This window comes from Oryctolagus cuniculus, chromosome 1, assembly GCF_964237555.1.
Source record: "Oryctolagus cuniculus chromosome 1, mOryCun1.1, whole genome shotgun sequence".
Classification (NCBI taxonomy): Eukaryota; Metazoa; Chordata; class Mammalia; order Lagomorpha; family Leporidae; genus Oryctolagus; species Oryctolagus cuniculus.
Genome location: NC_091432.1, coordinates 198,920,921 through 198,937,563, shown reverse-complemented (window position 1 = coordinate 198,937,563; position 16,643 = coordinate 198,920,921). Strand labels below are relative to the sequence as shown.

General features: G+C 37.9%; 1 protein-coding gene across 7 annotated transcripts in view; it reads right to left on the bottom strand.

Annotated features, from left to right (window-relative positions):
- RECK (reversion inducing cysteine rich protein with kazal motifs) overlaps positions 1-16,643 on the bottom strand; it is an 84,454-nt gene that overhangs the window by 52,636 nt on the left and 15,175 nt on the right. Inside the window, exons 2-7 of one of the 7 annotated variants that reach the window (XM_051851340.2) lie at positions 16,098-16,156; positions 15,029-15,103; positions 14,083-14,119; positions 10,550-10,635; positions 10,240-10,302; positions 8,993-9,040 (exon numbers count right to left, since the gene is read on the bottom strand). In XM_051851340.2, coding sequence (XP_051707300.1) covers positions 8,993-9,040; positions 10,240-10,302; positions 10,550-10,635; positions 14,083-14,119; positions 15,029-15,103; positions 16,098-16,156 — 368 coding nt within the window. 7 annotated transcript variants of the gene reach the window in all.

Sequence of the window (16,643 nt, the reverse complement as noted above, 5' to 3'; positions counted from 1 at the left end):
GGTCCTTGGGCCCCTGCACCCATGAGCAAGACCTGGAGGAAGCTCCTGGCTTCGGATCGGCACAGCTCCGGCCGCTGGGCCAGTTGGGGAGTGAACCAGCGGATGGAAGACTTCTCTCTCTCTCTCCTTCTCTCTCTGTGTAACTCTGACCTTCAAATAAAAATAAATAAATCTTAAAAAAAAAGAAAAATTACAAGTTTTGGAGATGTATGTGTACACGGTATTGTCGGACAGAGGAGAGGTAGAGAAGGTAAAGTAATATCAATTGGGTTGATTTTGTTGTTGTTCCAATGGTACATCAAAAGTATAAATATCCAATATTGGCTCATGAGCTCATAAAAATAAGATAACTAAGTAGGTTCTGGAATTGTCATCGTACAGGGGAATTAAAGCTACAGTAGTAGATTAGACTGCCTAGGGGTAAAACTCAGGTCACTTAAGATTAGACCAGGTCACAAACTAATATGACTTGATCAGATTTTCCCTTGGGGATGATCTAATTCAGGCAAATTCTGAGAAGAACTGAACTGACAAGGAAATATACTAGTGGCAAAGAGACTAAATTGGAGCTACTCCCCTCTCCAAACTACAAAACAAATATGACAAAAGAAAACAAAATACATGTGAAGGACAATCAAGGTTTTATACAATCTTAAGCCAGTACTGCAGGACCTAATAGGTTTCGCTCTTTTTGGAGCTCATCAGCTGCAGGTAACGGCTCACATCTTCTCCCATACAGTGTACTTCAATAGCACTTTACCTAATTTGGTGTTCTATTTACTGTATCTGGACAATTCTGGGAGCTTCCTCAGCTGAGTGGGAGAAAGACATATAATATAGCTGACCACAGCCTAGGCAATCATCTGGCATGCAAGATGGGTTCCTCTGTTCTCAGAACCATCACAGCACAGAGGCAACCACACTGACACTTGGGAGTCATTAGCTGTCCAGTGAATCCTTTTGGTACTGGCATCCCTTTCCCTCACGTCTCTAAATTGGGCTGCTCTCATCCCTTTTCCTTTAAACTTCCAGGAATAAATCTAGAATCAAGATTAACTTGGGAGAAAATGGAACAAAATAGAATACATAGATATCTTTAAGCAGAATATCTTATTGTGTCATTTTCCAAGTATACACTGTGCAGCAATGTAGGCATACATAAATATACACCAAACACCGCCATCCAGGTGCAGAACAAAGTGTACGATAAAAGGGGATGGAGGAGGACCACATATTCATATTTACTTTTATACACATAAAGTAGCTCTAGTGACCTTAGGAGCTGGCTGGCTGTGGTGCAAAGGACAGCAAAGAGACCTTGCTGTACACAATTATGAATTCTGAGCCATGTGAATATCCAAAAAATAACAATTATCACATAGCAACAACCTTTTCTCACACACTTAGCTGGGTGTTGACAGGTGGTACTGAGTGGTTTGTGTTACTTTTGTGGTTTGAAGGAGCACTTGCTAATATCCTGAGCCTTAATTTTACCTTGGCATTCTAACAGAACCAAAGACCCACTGCAGACAATATTTTAGTTGTATTAGCTACTTTACAGTTTAAAACTTAACTGACAATATTTTAGAAAAAGTCAGTCCTCATAAAAATAGCTCCTATTGACTTTCCTTCATAGTTTCTCACCTTCCTTGATAAAACAACATCGAGTAAACGTACTAAAGAAAGGTATGAAAGAAAGAGAAGAAATGAAAATGACACCTCTGGAAAGAATACAAAGAAGAGTCTAGAAAAGAATCCAGGAAAGAAGGATGAAACAAGTAAAAACGTGGAAGTCTGATGGCAAATTTGTGGCTTTGCGCTTTGCTAGCTCATACAGCAAATAGAAAGGTGATTACACTTAAGTAAGGCCACTGTGTTAAGAGAATGGTAGATAAGACCCAACATTAAAGTTATGAAATGGATTCATAAACTCCAAACTAAAATTTACCTCATTACCCTACAGCCATTACCAGGTCTCTGGAAATTTGTCAGCCTCACATCATTGTTTTTTCCTTAATGTTAAAATCCATTTTATTAAGGTGAGAGAATAATCCCTTTTAAGTTATCACTTTAACGTCACGAGTTAAGGAAAAAATTAAGAGATTGCATTATTTTTAGTGCTTAATTTTACTGCCATAGGAAGTAGCCTAATCCATACCTTTTTTTTTCTTTCTAAGATTTATTTTTTTATTTGAAAGTCAGAGTTACACAGAGAGAGGAGAGGCAGAGAGAGAGAGGTCTTCCATCTGATGGTTCACTCCCCAGATGGCCGCAATGGCTGGAGCTGTGCCAATCAGAAGCCAGGAGCCAGGAGCTTCCTCCGGTCTCCCACATGGGTGCAAGGGCCCAAGGGCCATCTTCTACTGCTTTCCCAGGCCATAGCAGAGAGCTGAATCGGCAGTGGAGCAGCCGGGTCTCGAACTGGCACCCATATGGGATGCCAGCACTTCAGGTCAAGGCATTAACCCACTGTGCCACAGTGCCGGCCCCCACCCTTTTGTTTTAATTTTCTGGGTTTTGTCCTGACTTTTAGTTATTGCACATTAGTTCAAAATAGAGGAAGTACTTTTCAAATACATTAAAAATACTCCCATTCTTATCCCCTCCCCACATAAACTATTTTCACTTTTTCATAGCCCTTTATTTTCATAGCCCTTGTTTGTTTCCATAAATTCTTATTCTCCAGGCTTCACATTACATTGCTAACATTTTATTTCACCTCATCTTAATGATGTTTATTCTGGCATTAAAGGAAGAAACTATCAACAGTGAAAAAAATTTTAAATTACTACTTTTATGGTTAGAAGAAAATGTTCACAGCTAACTTCTAGGAAAAGCTTATGCAGAAATAATCTATATTAAATGTCCCATACCTCATAGAAAATATGAGATCATTTTTACTTTAGTTCTAGTCAACCACTAGGTCTGGCAATACTTATAGTATCTATTCTGATTGTTGCTGCTCATATAATTCTAGCTGTTGAATAATTTGATATCATTTCAGGTTCGAGCACCACATATCCATGAATCCTATGAAGCCTAACCAAGACTTCTATGTGGGCCAAAGAGAATGCACAAAGAACCTGTAACTGAACATGCTCAGCCATTTGAACATGTTCATGTAGCACCATCAAGACGATGGGTGATTCTGTAACTCCTACAGACCAGTGCTTGGTGTCTTCATTAATAAAACATTATTACTGTTTTACATGGGTATGATTCTGAAATAAGTACTTTCTCATATATTGGTCAGAATAAGAGAACAGTAGAGTCAGAAGGGTAATCATCAGTAAGACATCTTTGTCCATAGCAGAATCCCCTCCACAGCTGGTGAATCCAGCTGTGTAAGTCTTTGTTTGAACTGAACATTTCCTGTGATAGGAAGTACTCCTTTTTTGGAACACCTCATCCCATTTTGAGCACTGGTCTGAAATGTCAGATCAGTATCTGGTTCTTCTTTTAAGTTTCCGTAAAGCAGCAATTTTCAAAACCCAGCTTCTATACTTTCTCTTTCACATAGGTTTCATTCACTCTCAAGGTTCAAGGTTACTTGAAAGTTGCCTGTAGGCATTATCTTTCATCATCATTAGTCTTGTATTCCTAATAGGAGGTGCTCACATTGAAAGGAACCAGCATTCGATATACTCCACTTTCTGTAAGCCTCCTTCCCAGTCTATCTGCTAGTGTTGCTGGGTACTTTTTTCTGTTTTTAAAGTAGAATACTTCATTATTACTAATTTATACAATCTGTGTATTTTGATGTACCCATATTTTATTCACTTTATATTTTGACATTCCCTTTTGTATCTGAATCCTGTCTGAAGCAGACCTTTCAGAACTCCCTTTACAGAATAATTTTTGGAAAGGGTTCGTAATGGCAATTCTGTTTCTGTTACTTGGAAATATCCTAATTTTGTCTTCTTTCTTGAAAAACATTTTTGGTAGATAAGAATTCTAGACTGATTGTTGCATTCTTTCAAAACAGTTGAAGGATCTTTCCACTGTCTTCTGGTTTTCTCTGCAGCTACTGGAAAACCAACTGTTGATCTCCACTGAAGGTAATGTCTCTTTCTGACTGTGTTAGAGATCTCTGGCTTTCATGTATGTTTATAATATGTGGGGTATTTCTGCTTTTAACCTTGATTGGGCATTTGTCACTTTCTTTAAACACTGCCTCTGTTCATACTATTTTTTTTTTCCTTTTCCTAGTACCCAATTAGAAGACTTTCTCACCCTTTGAAACTATCTTTCAGCCTTATGTCCCTCTGTGTTGGTATTCCTTAAAATGTTTTCAATTCTATCTTACAATTCACCAACTTTTTTTTTTTTTTTGACAGGCAGAGTGGACAGTGAGAGAGAGAGACAGAGAGAAAGGTCTTCCTTTTGCCATTGGTTCACCCTCCAATGGCCGCCGCGGCCGCGCGCCCTGCGGCCAGCGCACCGCGCTGATCCGATGGCAGGAGCCAGGAGCCAGGTGCTTTTCCTGGTCTCCCATGGGGTGCAGGGCCCGAGCACCCGGGCCATCCTCCACTGCACTCCCTGGCCACAGCAGAGAGCTGGCCTGGAAGAGGGGCAACCGGGACAGAATCCGGCGCCCCAACCGGGACTAGAACCCGGTGTGCCGGCGCCGCTAGGCGGAGGATTAGCCTAGTGAGCTGCGGCGCCGGCCCCCAACTTTCTTTACAGTATCAAAGTTGCTAAAGACATTCATCCATTGTGGGTTTTTTTTCAATTATTATATTCTTTATTTTCTGAAAATCTCTTGTCCTTTTCCAAAAATGCCTACTCCTTGTATTTTATTTCTTAAATAGTTTAAAATAAACATTTCATAGTCTGTGTCTGATAATTTCTATACCTGAGTATCTTTTTTTTTTTTTTAAGATTTATTTTATTTATTTAAAAGGCAGAGTTAGAGAAACACAGAAAGATAGAGAGATCTTCCATCTGCTGGTTCACTCCCCAGATGGCTGCAACAGCAGGGCTGTGCCAGGCTGAAGCCAGGATCCAGGAACTTCTTCTTGGTCTTCCACATGGGTGCAGGGCCCAGCACTTGGCCCATGCTTTGCTGCTTTCCTAGGAGCATTATCAGGGAGCTGGATCAAAGTGCAGCAACCAGGACTCAAACCAGAGTCCATATAGGATGCTGTCATTGCAGACAGAGGTTTAACCCCTTACGCCACAGCACCAGCCTGCACCTGAATATCTTTAAGCTGATTCTGTTTAATATTGTTATGGCTGGGTCTTGTTTGATGAACCTTGTTTTCTGGTTTCTTAACTCTGGTTTCTTAATCAGCCTATTGAGCTGATTATTTTCCTCAGATTTTTATCTCTAGAAATCCCAAGAGGTCTGGAATCACTTTCTCTAGAGTGGATCTGCGTTAGCTTTTCTAAATTCTGGGCTTGAGGTTTTATAAATAGTTACTTAATACAAATCTGGGCTGTGAAATCAAGTGAAGACCAGCTTACAGTTATGATTTTTTCAATGGAAAAAATCTAAAAGTTTGAGACAGGTCATTTTCCTTGCGGTCCCTGGAAGGAGAAGAGATGAGCGTATTTCTTGATTACCCTAATACTGAGGGTATAATCTCTTTGGGATCCCAAATTTATTGGTGGGAAGGGGAGGAAAATTCAACTAGATTTCCCATCTTCAATCAGAACATAGGATTTGTCTTCTTATTTCTGAGTTTCATGCAGCTACAAAACTATGAAAATGCCTTCAAGACACCTTCTTCGGTGTTTGTAACTCCCTGGATCCTTGCCTTTCACATAAGTTTTTGACCTGAGTCTTCCATATTTTCTTTCCAGCCAATTAAGTCAGCATTTTAAATTGTTTTTACCTGGAGGATTGCTTCATGCACAAATATGATCTGTTGCCAGAACAAGATGTTCTAAATAGTACCTTCAAATATGGAAGAGTATTATGCCAGGAAAACGGGCTGAAAAGCTTAGAACTGTTTCTTCTAACTCCTTGAACATCATGTCCTGCATTCAATCCATCATAACAAATCCTGCTGATGGATTCTGCCTTCAAATCTCTGATTTGTGTTTGAATACCTGATTCTATTGCAGTCATTCTAGTTTTGATCTTCTCTTTCTTAGCTAAACTAGAATGGTTTGGGGGATGTACAACAGCCTGCAGGCAATAACAGATTAAGGTTCTTAAAATATTGTTTGTGTTATTATTTTTTTTTAATTTTTTTTGACAGGCAGAGTGGACAGTGAGAGAGAGAGAGACAGAGAGAAAGGTCTTCCTTTTCCGTTGGTTCACCCTCCAATGGCCGCCGTGGCCAGCATGCTGCAGCTGGCGCACCGCACTGATCCGAAGCCAGGAGCCAGGTGCTTCTCCTGGTCTCCCATGCGGGTGCAGGGCCCAATGACTTGGGCCATCCTCCACTGCACTCCCGGGCCATAGCAGAGAGCTGGCCTGGAAGAGGGGCAACCGGGACAGAATCCGGCACCCTGACTGGGACTAGAACCTGGGGTGCCGATGCCACAGGCAGAGGATTAGCCTACTGAGCTGCGGCGCCGGCCTGTGTTATTATTTGTAATACTGGTCTCCTTTTACAGAATCTTCATTATCATCCACCAAAATGTCATCTTTCCAAAATCTAATCCTACCAAATCACAGATTCTTTGTCAAAAATAGGCCTGTCCTTCCCCCTGCATGAGCCATGTATACTTTTGCTAATATACCTTTGATTTGTAGTCTTCTTACCCAAATTATACCAATTTTTTCAGGCTTCACTGTAGTAGTTCCTGATAACTCTTAACAAGTTTGCTTTGCTTTCTGATTTCCCTGAGCTCTTGCTTGTGCAGCATATACTTCAGTTAGATTGACTGAATTTGATACAATTCTTTAGTATTTGAAGTATAGCTAAAAGTAGCAAAACCAGAAGTTTAATCTAAGCCTGACTTCAAAGTTTGTGCTCTTTTTAAAATATAACTCTGACTCTCCATATTAAAAAATACTTGTTGATTTGCATAAAACAGGTATAAGATTCTATAAAATCAGATATAATAATGCTTTATGTTTAACTGGTTTATTTTAGGTTAGCTAGAACAAAACAGTCCTCAGTGACATTATGGTTTTTAAACTTTGCTCATTTAATAATGTATTAAAGTTCTTAGTAAGTTCTCTCAAATAGAACTCTGCAGCAGCTTACCAATAAAGATAAATGCTTTTCCAAATGGAATTACTCATTCTCTGAATCTTAATCAAACTACACAAAATCACCTTTGAAGGTAAACACTACCTCTGGAATTGTAGGCCTAAATGAACAGCTTACACATCTAGAAGTTCACCCCAGGACCACCCCAGTGTTAAGGAAAAGATACTAAAAGCCTAGTTTTATAAGTCATTCTAATACTGACAAACAATCAACATAGTTAAAGTAGGCTTCATTACACCAAATTTACTCAGTTCACTTTGTAATGGACTAGACTTCAACAATCATGACAGGTATTATTTTGGGGGTTTATAATACAGAATCCTTTCACACATTAAAGTGCTTTCCTCTCTTTTTTATTTCTACATAACATACAAGAAATCATACTAGGTACTGAATTATCTCAAATAATTTGCAAAGCCAGCTTTTAGTATAAAAATAAACGAATCCTCTTGGCATGTAGATTTTTGGAAAATGGTTATTTAATTCTTGGCCAAATAAAAGAGGAAAGACTGGGAAAAGTAAACTATTCTTAATATTTCTATCATAGGACGGTGCTTGTCTCTCTTACCTTTCCTGTCCATCCTTCATCAACACATACTGGCAGACTTCCTAGGCCAATGCAGAAATCCAGACAAGAGAAGGAAGCACACTAAAATAATGGAGGACAGGCTACAGGAGATGGACAGAGTCAGACATCATGTGGGAGAAAAGAAGGAATTGTCACAGTTAGCCATGCTGTTCAAGAGAAACTAAAACTGGTCATTTCAAAGGAATAGAGACATGCAAGGAAAAAAAAGAAAGAAAGATCTTTCACTTCTTTGTGGCAAGGCTCCTTTCAGTAAGAACAGAGGAAAGTTGCAGTTAATTTGGAAATCTGTTTTCAGAGGAACAGATATAACTTAGCAAATAGGACAAAGGGACAAAAGATAAACAAGATTCAGCAGTTTAAAAATGTTAATCAAGAGACATAATTTTAAATTTTGAGAAAAAAATCAAGCCTATAATCTAGAAAAAGTTGAGTAAGAGTTATTCTTTCTTCAAGAAAACAGACTACTAAAAGTAACAGGAATCCCGGTGTTTAGATAAAAAAAAAACCAACGAATGAGGCATATGCTTAAAGTATACTTAGTTACATGGCCTTATACTATGAAAAACAATGAAATTGTCACATTTAATAGTGCGGTTCTTGAAACTGATCAAGGTAACCTCAATAAAGAACTTTTTCACCTCAGGGATAATCTTCCGCATATATTTACATACTACAAAATACCTCTGTCACCCCAACCAAATCTTTCGATCACCTAGATACCAGGAGGGCTTGAAATCCTGCCATTGGGAGACAAGGTTTAATACAGTCTTTGTAACCTAAGTTTTTTTCACCAAGAGCAAGATACTAGGAAAGCCTGAAACCACTCACACCAGCAGTGTGATTCTGCTTCTTTGCTTATTCTTTATGATTAAAGGCAGTTTACAAAAATGGACAACTAGAAGGGTTGAGCAATAGGAAATGGGGCAGGATACAGAACCTAAGAAAAACTAGTTTACAATCTTGGGTACAACCAGTTGCTTTGTTATAAAAACAGATTAAACTCTTTATATGTGAAACTTAGGTATTTCTGTAAAATTAATACTTAATTATTTCAGCAAAGATAAATTCATAATATTTCTAAACAATGTAAATGACATTTTTGTCAACCTTAAATTTTTAGTAAAGGTAAAAGATAATCTGTATACAAATGAATCTATCTTTAAAATGTTAAATGATTTCATCAATTCTGATATATCTGAATAGTCTATCCAAATTTTTTTCGTAAAATGCATACCTCATATTCTTTTCTGCAGATTTTAGAAATATCATTCTTTGAAGATGCCTAAAAATCAACAAATTTTTCCATTAATTTATTAAACATGCTATTCAGAAAAAAGAACACAAATTAGTGTATATTAATTGCTGGTATATTATTCTTTATTTCCTCAAGGAAAACTTCATTCTCAAATATTTAAAAGTTCCTAAAATACAACAAAAAAATTTCATGCAATTCTTTAAGACAAATATTACCCCAAGAACTATCCAATATACTAGAACTTCATCCCACTAAAGCTAACTTTCATGGTTTTAATCTCACGTAATAACATGGCTCTTTTGTTATTTCAGAAACTGGACGACTTTGAGGGAAATGTAAATTGGAGATTTTTTTAAAGTTGAATTGCATGCTGTAGCTAATTCTTGTGAAGCTCTGCCAGGACACTTATATTTTGCTTTTTCTTTAACCCTTCATATTCTAAGCTTTTACATCAAACATTCTGACCCAATTTCCAGAGAATGGAGGAAGCAACTAAAGAAAGAAAAGGTTTATACCAGGCAATTGATTAAAGTTATTTTCATGTAATTCTCTTCAGTTTAAGAAGATATTATCCCTGCTATGGATGACAAAACTGATGCTCACAGAAAGGGCAGGTTATTAACCACGTTTGAGTTTGTAATTTCTATATAAAACAAAGCTGCTAAGGAGTGGTTAATCTGTGTATTAGCCTTCACCTAGAGAAGCAGTCCCAAGGCCGTGGCTCCAATTCCTGCTCCAGAGGACCCTAGGCCTGTGTAATTTAGAACAGGTCTGCTGATGAGGATGGGGACAGCAAAAGGCAGAATGGGACAGCAACTACTTTCTGGCACACTAGACCCATCATGGTTCAAATCCTCCACAGCTCAATGTCTGGAGGACAGAAAAAGATACATGGCCATGTGGTACCCAAAGAGAGCTGCTTCAGGCTAGTACAGAGGACTGTGTTAAAGTGAAGGTGACACCCTGTCTCATATACACTCCTGTCTAGAGACCAGTCTCTAGAAGAAGAAAATAAGAGATGGCTTTCCAGCTGTGGTTTCAGGTCCATTTAACAGTTTCCCAACTGTCTGCTCTCACCACTTGGAATGGAGGAGCCATGAGTCCACTGTGATGAACTATTATGAAAATATGCACAGTGCAGGAGAATTCAGAGGCCTATCCTAAATTGGACCAGATATGAATCAAATAAAAGAGAAGTTATAACTCAGTCTAGGAGTCATACTCACCTTAGGAGCAGAGAAGGGGTATGAGAACATGCTCAGCGTAAACCATGATGAAAGAGAGATATTCTTTCTTTGCATCCAGAGACAGGGAAAGATAAGAAAGAATAAAAGAAGGCTGAGGGTCTTATATGCAGTGACCATAGCTGAAAAAGCAAAAGTCTAAAAAGAAATGGTCTACGCAAGAAATACCCAATTTGCAGTTTCTGTGGTTCACCTCTCCAAAGCTGGTAAGAGTGCAAGGCCCAAGACACGTGCACAGCTAAGATCCAAACCACACTCCATGGTACTTAAGAGCCTGGTTGTTCACTGTTACCTGCTTGCATGCTTGTCGACACTCCAAGGCAATAGCAAGTTCACAGCAGCCCAAGCCAACCCAGCCATCAGACTTCTTAAACACACCTTAAAACAAAATGTTTAATGTTTTGGTCATAAGTAGTGACAAAGACAAACAGTATGCCAAATAGTTGCACAGATATCACTAAAAGTCAAAGCAGGTGTCCACAGGAAAACCAGTTCAGCCCCAAAATACTTAAGCCCCTCCCTTCACTATGCTATCCCAGTGCTGTCTCTTTAGGGTCCCTCACAGCGTATTTATGAGGCCTTACTTTTTTTAAATCTTTTTTTCCCTGCCTACCCTAAACACTCTTTAAGTCACTCCTACTGTTGGAGAGGTAGCATCCCTAATAGAGGACATACAAAGGAAAGCAAAGGAAAGGCCTTCTTTACTTTAAAAAATGATTACATTTAAAATTTATTTGAAAGGCAGTGTCAGAGACAGAGATCAAGAGATGTTCTATCTGCTGGTTCACTCCCCAAATGCCCACAAAAGCTGAGGCTGAGTGGGGCTGAAGCCAGGAGCCAGGAATTCAATCAGGGTCTCCACATGTGTGGTAGGGACCCAAGTACTTAAGCTTCCCAGAGTGTGCATTAACAGGAAGCTGGGATGCGAACCTAAGCATTCCAATATGGGATATGGACATCCCAAGGACTCTCAACAGCTGTGTCAAATTCCTGCCCCTACATTGCGAAACAGAGGTAAAGACTAATTTAACTTAACATGCAAACAAAAAATGTCACATTATAGTATTTACAATATTAAATTCCTAGAATAGCATAAAACCTATGATCCTATATAAAAACTGTCACTTAGTAACAGGAAAAACAATTTCTATGAGCCAGGCCTGACTTTGATAAAGCACACTTAATCACTGGGGAAAATTACTTTGTACTATTCTAGTTTAATCCATGTATAGCACTGATTTTTCTAATGAAATTACAGTAAAATTAAAGATTATAAAAGTACTCTAATTTGTTTTTTTTTTTTTTTTAAAGATTTATTTGAAAGGTAGAGTTACATAGAGGGAGAGTCAGAGGAACAAAGAGAGAAGTCTTCCATCCACTGGTTCACTCCTCAAATGACTCCTGCAACAGGCAGGGCTGGGCCAGACCAAAGACAGGAGCCAGGAGCTTCATCTGGGTCTCCCTCGTAGGTGTAGGGGCCCAAGCACTTGGGCCATCTTCCACTGCTTTTCCAGGTGCATTAATTGGGAGTTGGATTGGAATTGGAGCAGCCAGGACTTGAACCAGCACGCATATGGGATGCCGGCACTGTAGGTGGTGGCTTAACCTGCTATGCCATGGCGCTGGCTCCCTCTAAATTATCTTTTAGATCCCTTCTGTAATCATAAATGTCAATGAATGACTTCTATGATAAAATTAGGAGATACAAGAAAACAGTTTAAAAAGAGAAAACACATGCTTTTAGGTATGCTTTAAATTCCTCCTTATCACTTTTAAAAAATGCTTTATGCTTCTTCCATGTAATACATAGGTCTGCAAATTCATATCTGTATATTATTATCTACATTTTAAAAAAATGTCAGGGATTCAAGTTAACAGATAATGTAGTTTTCCAAATGAAAGTAGGACTTCATACACAAAGAGATACATTCTGCTAAAACAAAACAAATGAAAACAAACAAAGGTTCATAAACAAAGCTCTCAAAATATATTTATAAATTGCTCCCAAAGTTCATTAAATATAAGCCTTTCCAACTGCAAAAACTGAATAAAACTTCTAAACTTCTTTATGTATCATACGGGTACAAAGGGAAACAGACTCTGTCTAGCTCCACTGCCTACTTTTGCTATTTGCTATTCAGAATCCCTCATATTTTAGAAAGTATTTTGAACTGAATTAATGTAGGCCCTAACTCTGACAGCAGTCATGCCACAATGCAGTACACTGCTGATTCTCCATACCCAGTGGCTTCTTAGGAAATAGCAAAATATTCAACAAGCATTTACTGTTATTGAGTTCCCATTATATACAAGGCACTCTATTAGGTGCTATGTGAAGTATAAAATTGTGAAATAAATAAAATATATAATTTATAACATGGGGATTACTGTTTGGTAGGAACTGTGTGTGTGTATATATATAAACTACTAAGACACTAGGCAGAAGGATAACTAGGAGAATAGGTAAGGAGGCAGGCAATTTCAAGAAGGCAAACAGGCCCATTTTTTACAAATGTAAACATCGAGTAGTGTGATAGCCTTTAGAATTCAGATACAGAAGGTATCCTCCCTTTTCTAAGGCACTGGTGTTAATCAAGACTGAAAAACAAACTTCAGTCCTACAAGATCTATAGAATGTCAGGCTAGGGAGTTTGGGTTTTGTTCTGAAAAGTGGCTATCTCCTGAGGGATTCTTTTTGAAGGGGGAAGGGAAGATAGATATAATGGGTTGAAATATCAGTTATGATATTATAATATTTACCCAAGAGTATAATAATAAAGACTTGAACTAGGAGTAGAAAGGATGCATGAAACCTTCTGCAAGGGGAGAGCCAATAGAATTAGAAAGAAAAAGGAATCAAAGATAATTTGAAGGTTTTCAGTCCAGTGTCACTCACAAGAGGGGCAGTTATGAGTTTGATTTTGGATTTGCATTTCAGATGCTACCTACTCCATTTAGAAATATCTTTAGATATGTAAAAAGTCACAATGATTTCTGATTTACTTTCCCATAGCTAATTAGTTCTAAGAAGTAATTAGATTATCAGCACTCATTACTTGAACATGGAGGGGAGGGAAGCCGACCACACACCACACTAACTACAGTTCTTATGGCAGGCAAGAAGAGAAAGGTAGGAGAGAACGACTCTAGGGCCAAGATGGAATCCTAGGAGCAGTGGTCAATAATATCAAGCGCTTCAGGAAAGTCAGAGAGTAAATACAGATGATCTCTCACTTACAATTTTTCAACTTTATGATGATACAAAAGCAATATTTGTTCAATAGAAACCACACTTCAGATTTTGATCTTTTCCTGAGTTAGCAATATGCCATATGATACTCTTGTGATGCTGGGCAGCAGAAGTGAGCCATAGTTCCACCACAAGGGTAAGAAACTGACACTCCACAGTGTGCTATGTTGCTAAGCTAGGATGTTCAGAAGGTTAGGTGAAGTAAAGGCACTTTGTCTTATTTTTTCAATTTTTGATGGGTTTTTCAAAATGTAACTCAATTTATAATGGGTTTTTCAGGATATAACCCTATGTTAGGTCCAGGAACATCTGTCAAAAGATCAAGGAACCAAGAGATTCTGGTGATCATTCACAGACTAGTTTCAGTAGAATGACAGAAGTGGAAAACAAAGTACAAAGCTAAGGATTAAGCAAATGAGAATAACTTCTACATTTGAAAGTTTGACTGCTGAAGGAAAGGAGAAGACAGAAACTCCAGAGTATGAATTAGGTAACAGAACTATGACATGGATTTCTATATTCACAAAATAAACTTTTAAAGTTAAAGTGCTAAATGCCACACCTCTATGACTTACCTGGCACAGATGAATTCATACAATTCCAGATTTCAACCTAAAATTGTAATCACCAAAAAGTTTTTATGTACATAACCAGTTCCTACATATGACAATTAATTTCTATAGATATTATGTGCAGTTTATTTGATCATAGAAATGACTATACTCTCAATGCTTTATATGCCTGTGGGCCAGCTATTCAAGGATGAAAAAAAATAAAAGCTGAGATTCAAAAATATCTCTTGCTTCTTTCCCATTGTCCCAATTGACAGCACTAAGAATGAGTCTGGTTATTCATTGGAATCAGTTTCCAAGCACATAAACAAAAGTTTCTGCAGAGTGACTGAAGGAAAACATGTCAGTCAGAACTGTTTGATCACAAACTTTCTTCTCCTTTCTCATAATACTAGCCAGCAGATCTAAAGAAATTCTTTCATGCAAGCTCAGGCTTTCTTGGCCTGGTCCATAAGCATTTCAAACCCTGACAACAGTCCAAGCATCAGAGATATTTTAAGTTGCATGATTCAGAAAGTTAAGCGATATATTTATATGTATGCCAGAAAATAGAAATATAAGGAGTAAGAAGTCACATATTTTTCTTTATTCCAAATTCAACTTTTCAAAATCAAAATAAATATAAGATTTGACTTATTATTTTCATAAAATTAGTCAAAGTACAATAAATACAATTTCAAATTCCATATAAATATGATGAAATTTAAAAGCTGTAATATATTTACATTTAAGATTTTTTTTAGATCTACATCATAGAATAGACAATAAAAGATGAAAGACAATTTGGTGTCTAGCAATTTGTGTGAAAACCTTCCTATTAAGTTAAACCCAGTATTTTACTTTGACCACAAATCACAGTCACATTTTAAAAATTTGCTAAATTAAAAGTAACTCATTCATTGGTTTCATTTACACAAAAGCCTCCAAAGTTAAGTTAAACAAGACTTACCATTGTTTCTGGGCAATAATCCGGGGCTCGCTGCAATAGATGTTTTAGTCGGGATTCACTTTTTGAAGAGAAAATCTATTTGACCAAAAAAAAAAAAAAAAAAATCTGTGACATTTTTCCTATAAGAAGTAAAATTTTATCCTCAAGAGTTTTATAAGTTGTCTAGAATATTTTTCAAATTGCTTTTATAAATGGAAAATCTTTGGAAGGGTATAAATTAGCTGAGGTAACTTAATTCTTAAGTTTGGTAAATCATCAGGAAAGTCCAGGAACTGTTGTTGTGGGGCAGCAGGTTAAACCTCTGCTTATGAAGCTGGCATCCCATATCGGAGTACCGATGCGAGTCCTAGCTGCTCTGCTTCTGATCCAGCTTCTTGCTAGTGTGTCTGGGAGGACAGCAGAGGATGGCTCAGGTACCCAGATCCCTGCCATCCATGTGGGAGACCACAATGGAGTTCCTGGTTGCTGACTTCAGCTCAGCCCAGCCCAGGCTGTTGTGACCCTTTGGGAAGTGAAGCAGTGAATGGAAGATTTCTCTCTCCTCTCTCTGTTTCTCAAATAAAGGAATAAATCTAAAAAAGAAAAAAGGAAGGAAGGAAGCAAGCAAGGAAGGAAGGAAGGAAAGAGAGAGAGAGAAAGAAAGAAAGAGAAAGAGAGAGGGAGAGGGAGGGAGGGAGAAAGGAAACCCAAATATAATAAGTCTAGACCCTTTTGTATTGACCCAAAGTGGAGAAAACCAGGCTACCAAACTATTGGGAGAGTTGGGCAGGGGGGAGGGGGGGTTGGACATAAAGATTAGAAAGACCAAGAGAGAAGAAAACAGAAAAGGGGGGGAAGATAAATTTATTTCTAAAGTATTATGTGAATTGCTTTTAGTCAATTGATGATGTTAAAAAACAGACTGTCGTTACAGAGACAGGGAGAGACAGAAAGATCTTCCATCCGCTAGTTTGCTCCATTACTGATGACGTCACTCTGATCACTTGTTAAGCTGCGGTCCAGTTGTTTCCCAAAACAACTTAACAATTATAAAATCTCCATAGCCTTTATAATTATTATGGAAGCTTACCTGTTCACATACATCACGGCACATTTGGTTGTCCTTTGAATGATTACAACATAATGCCCCTAGGAAGAAAAAAATAAACATCTGATATTCTCCCACTATTAAATAAACAAGATGACTAAGCTAATTCAGATGGTTAAAATTAACCATTTCCTCAACAGAATTCTATTATTATTATTCATTTTAATGCAACCTTCACTAAGCACCTACCCAAGTCACAGGGAAGCAAGGTTTACAGACATGGTCCCTGCCCTACAAGAAGCTTGCCATCTAGTAGGGGAGACTGTCACGTAATAATAATAGCTACTACTAATTGTGTACTTTCGATGTGCCAGAGAGTTTACTAAGTTTGTTTAATGCCTTTCTTTATTCAATGCTTAGAATTACTCGGTAGACTAGATCCTAGTACTATACCTACAACTCAAAGTCAACTGATAAAATGACTGCAAATTTAGATATATTGATGTTGAGGTTCTTCTAAGGCATCTAGATGGAAATTCCAATACAGTCAGAAATTCAAGCTGGAATGGAAATAAAGCCAAGTCTGAA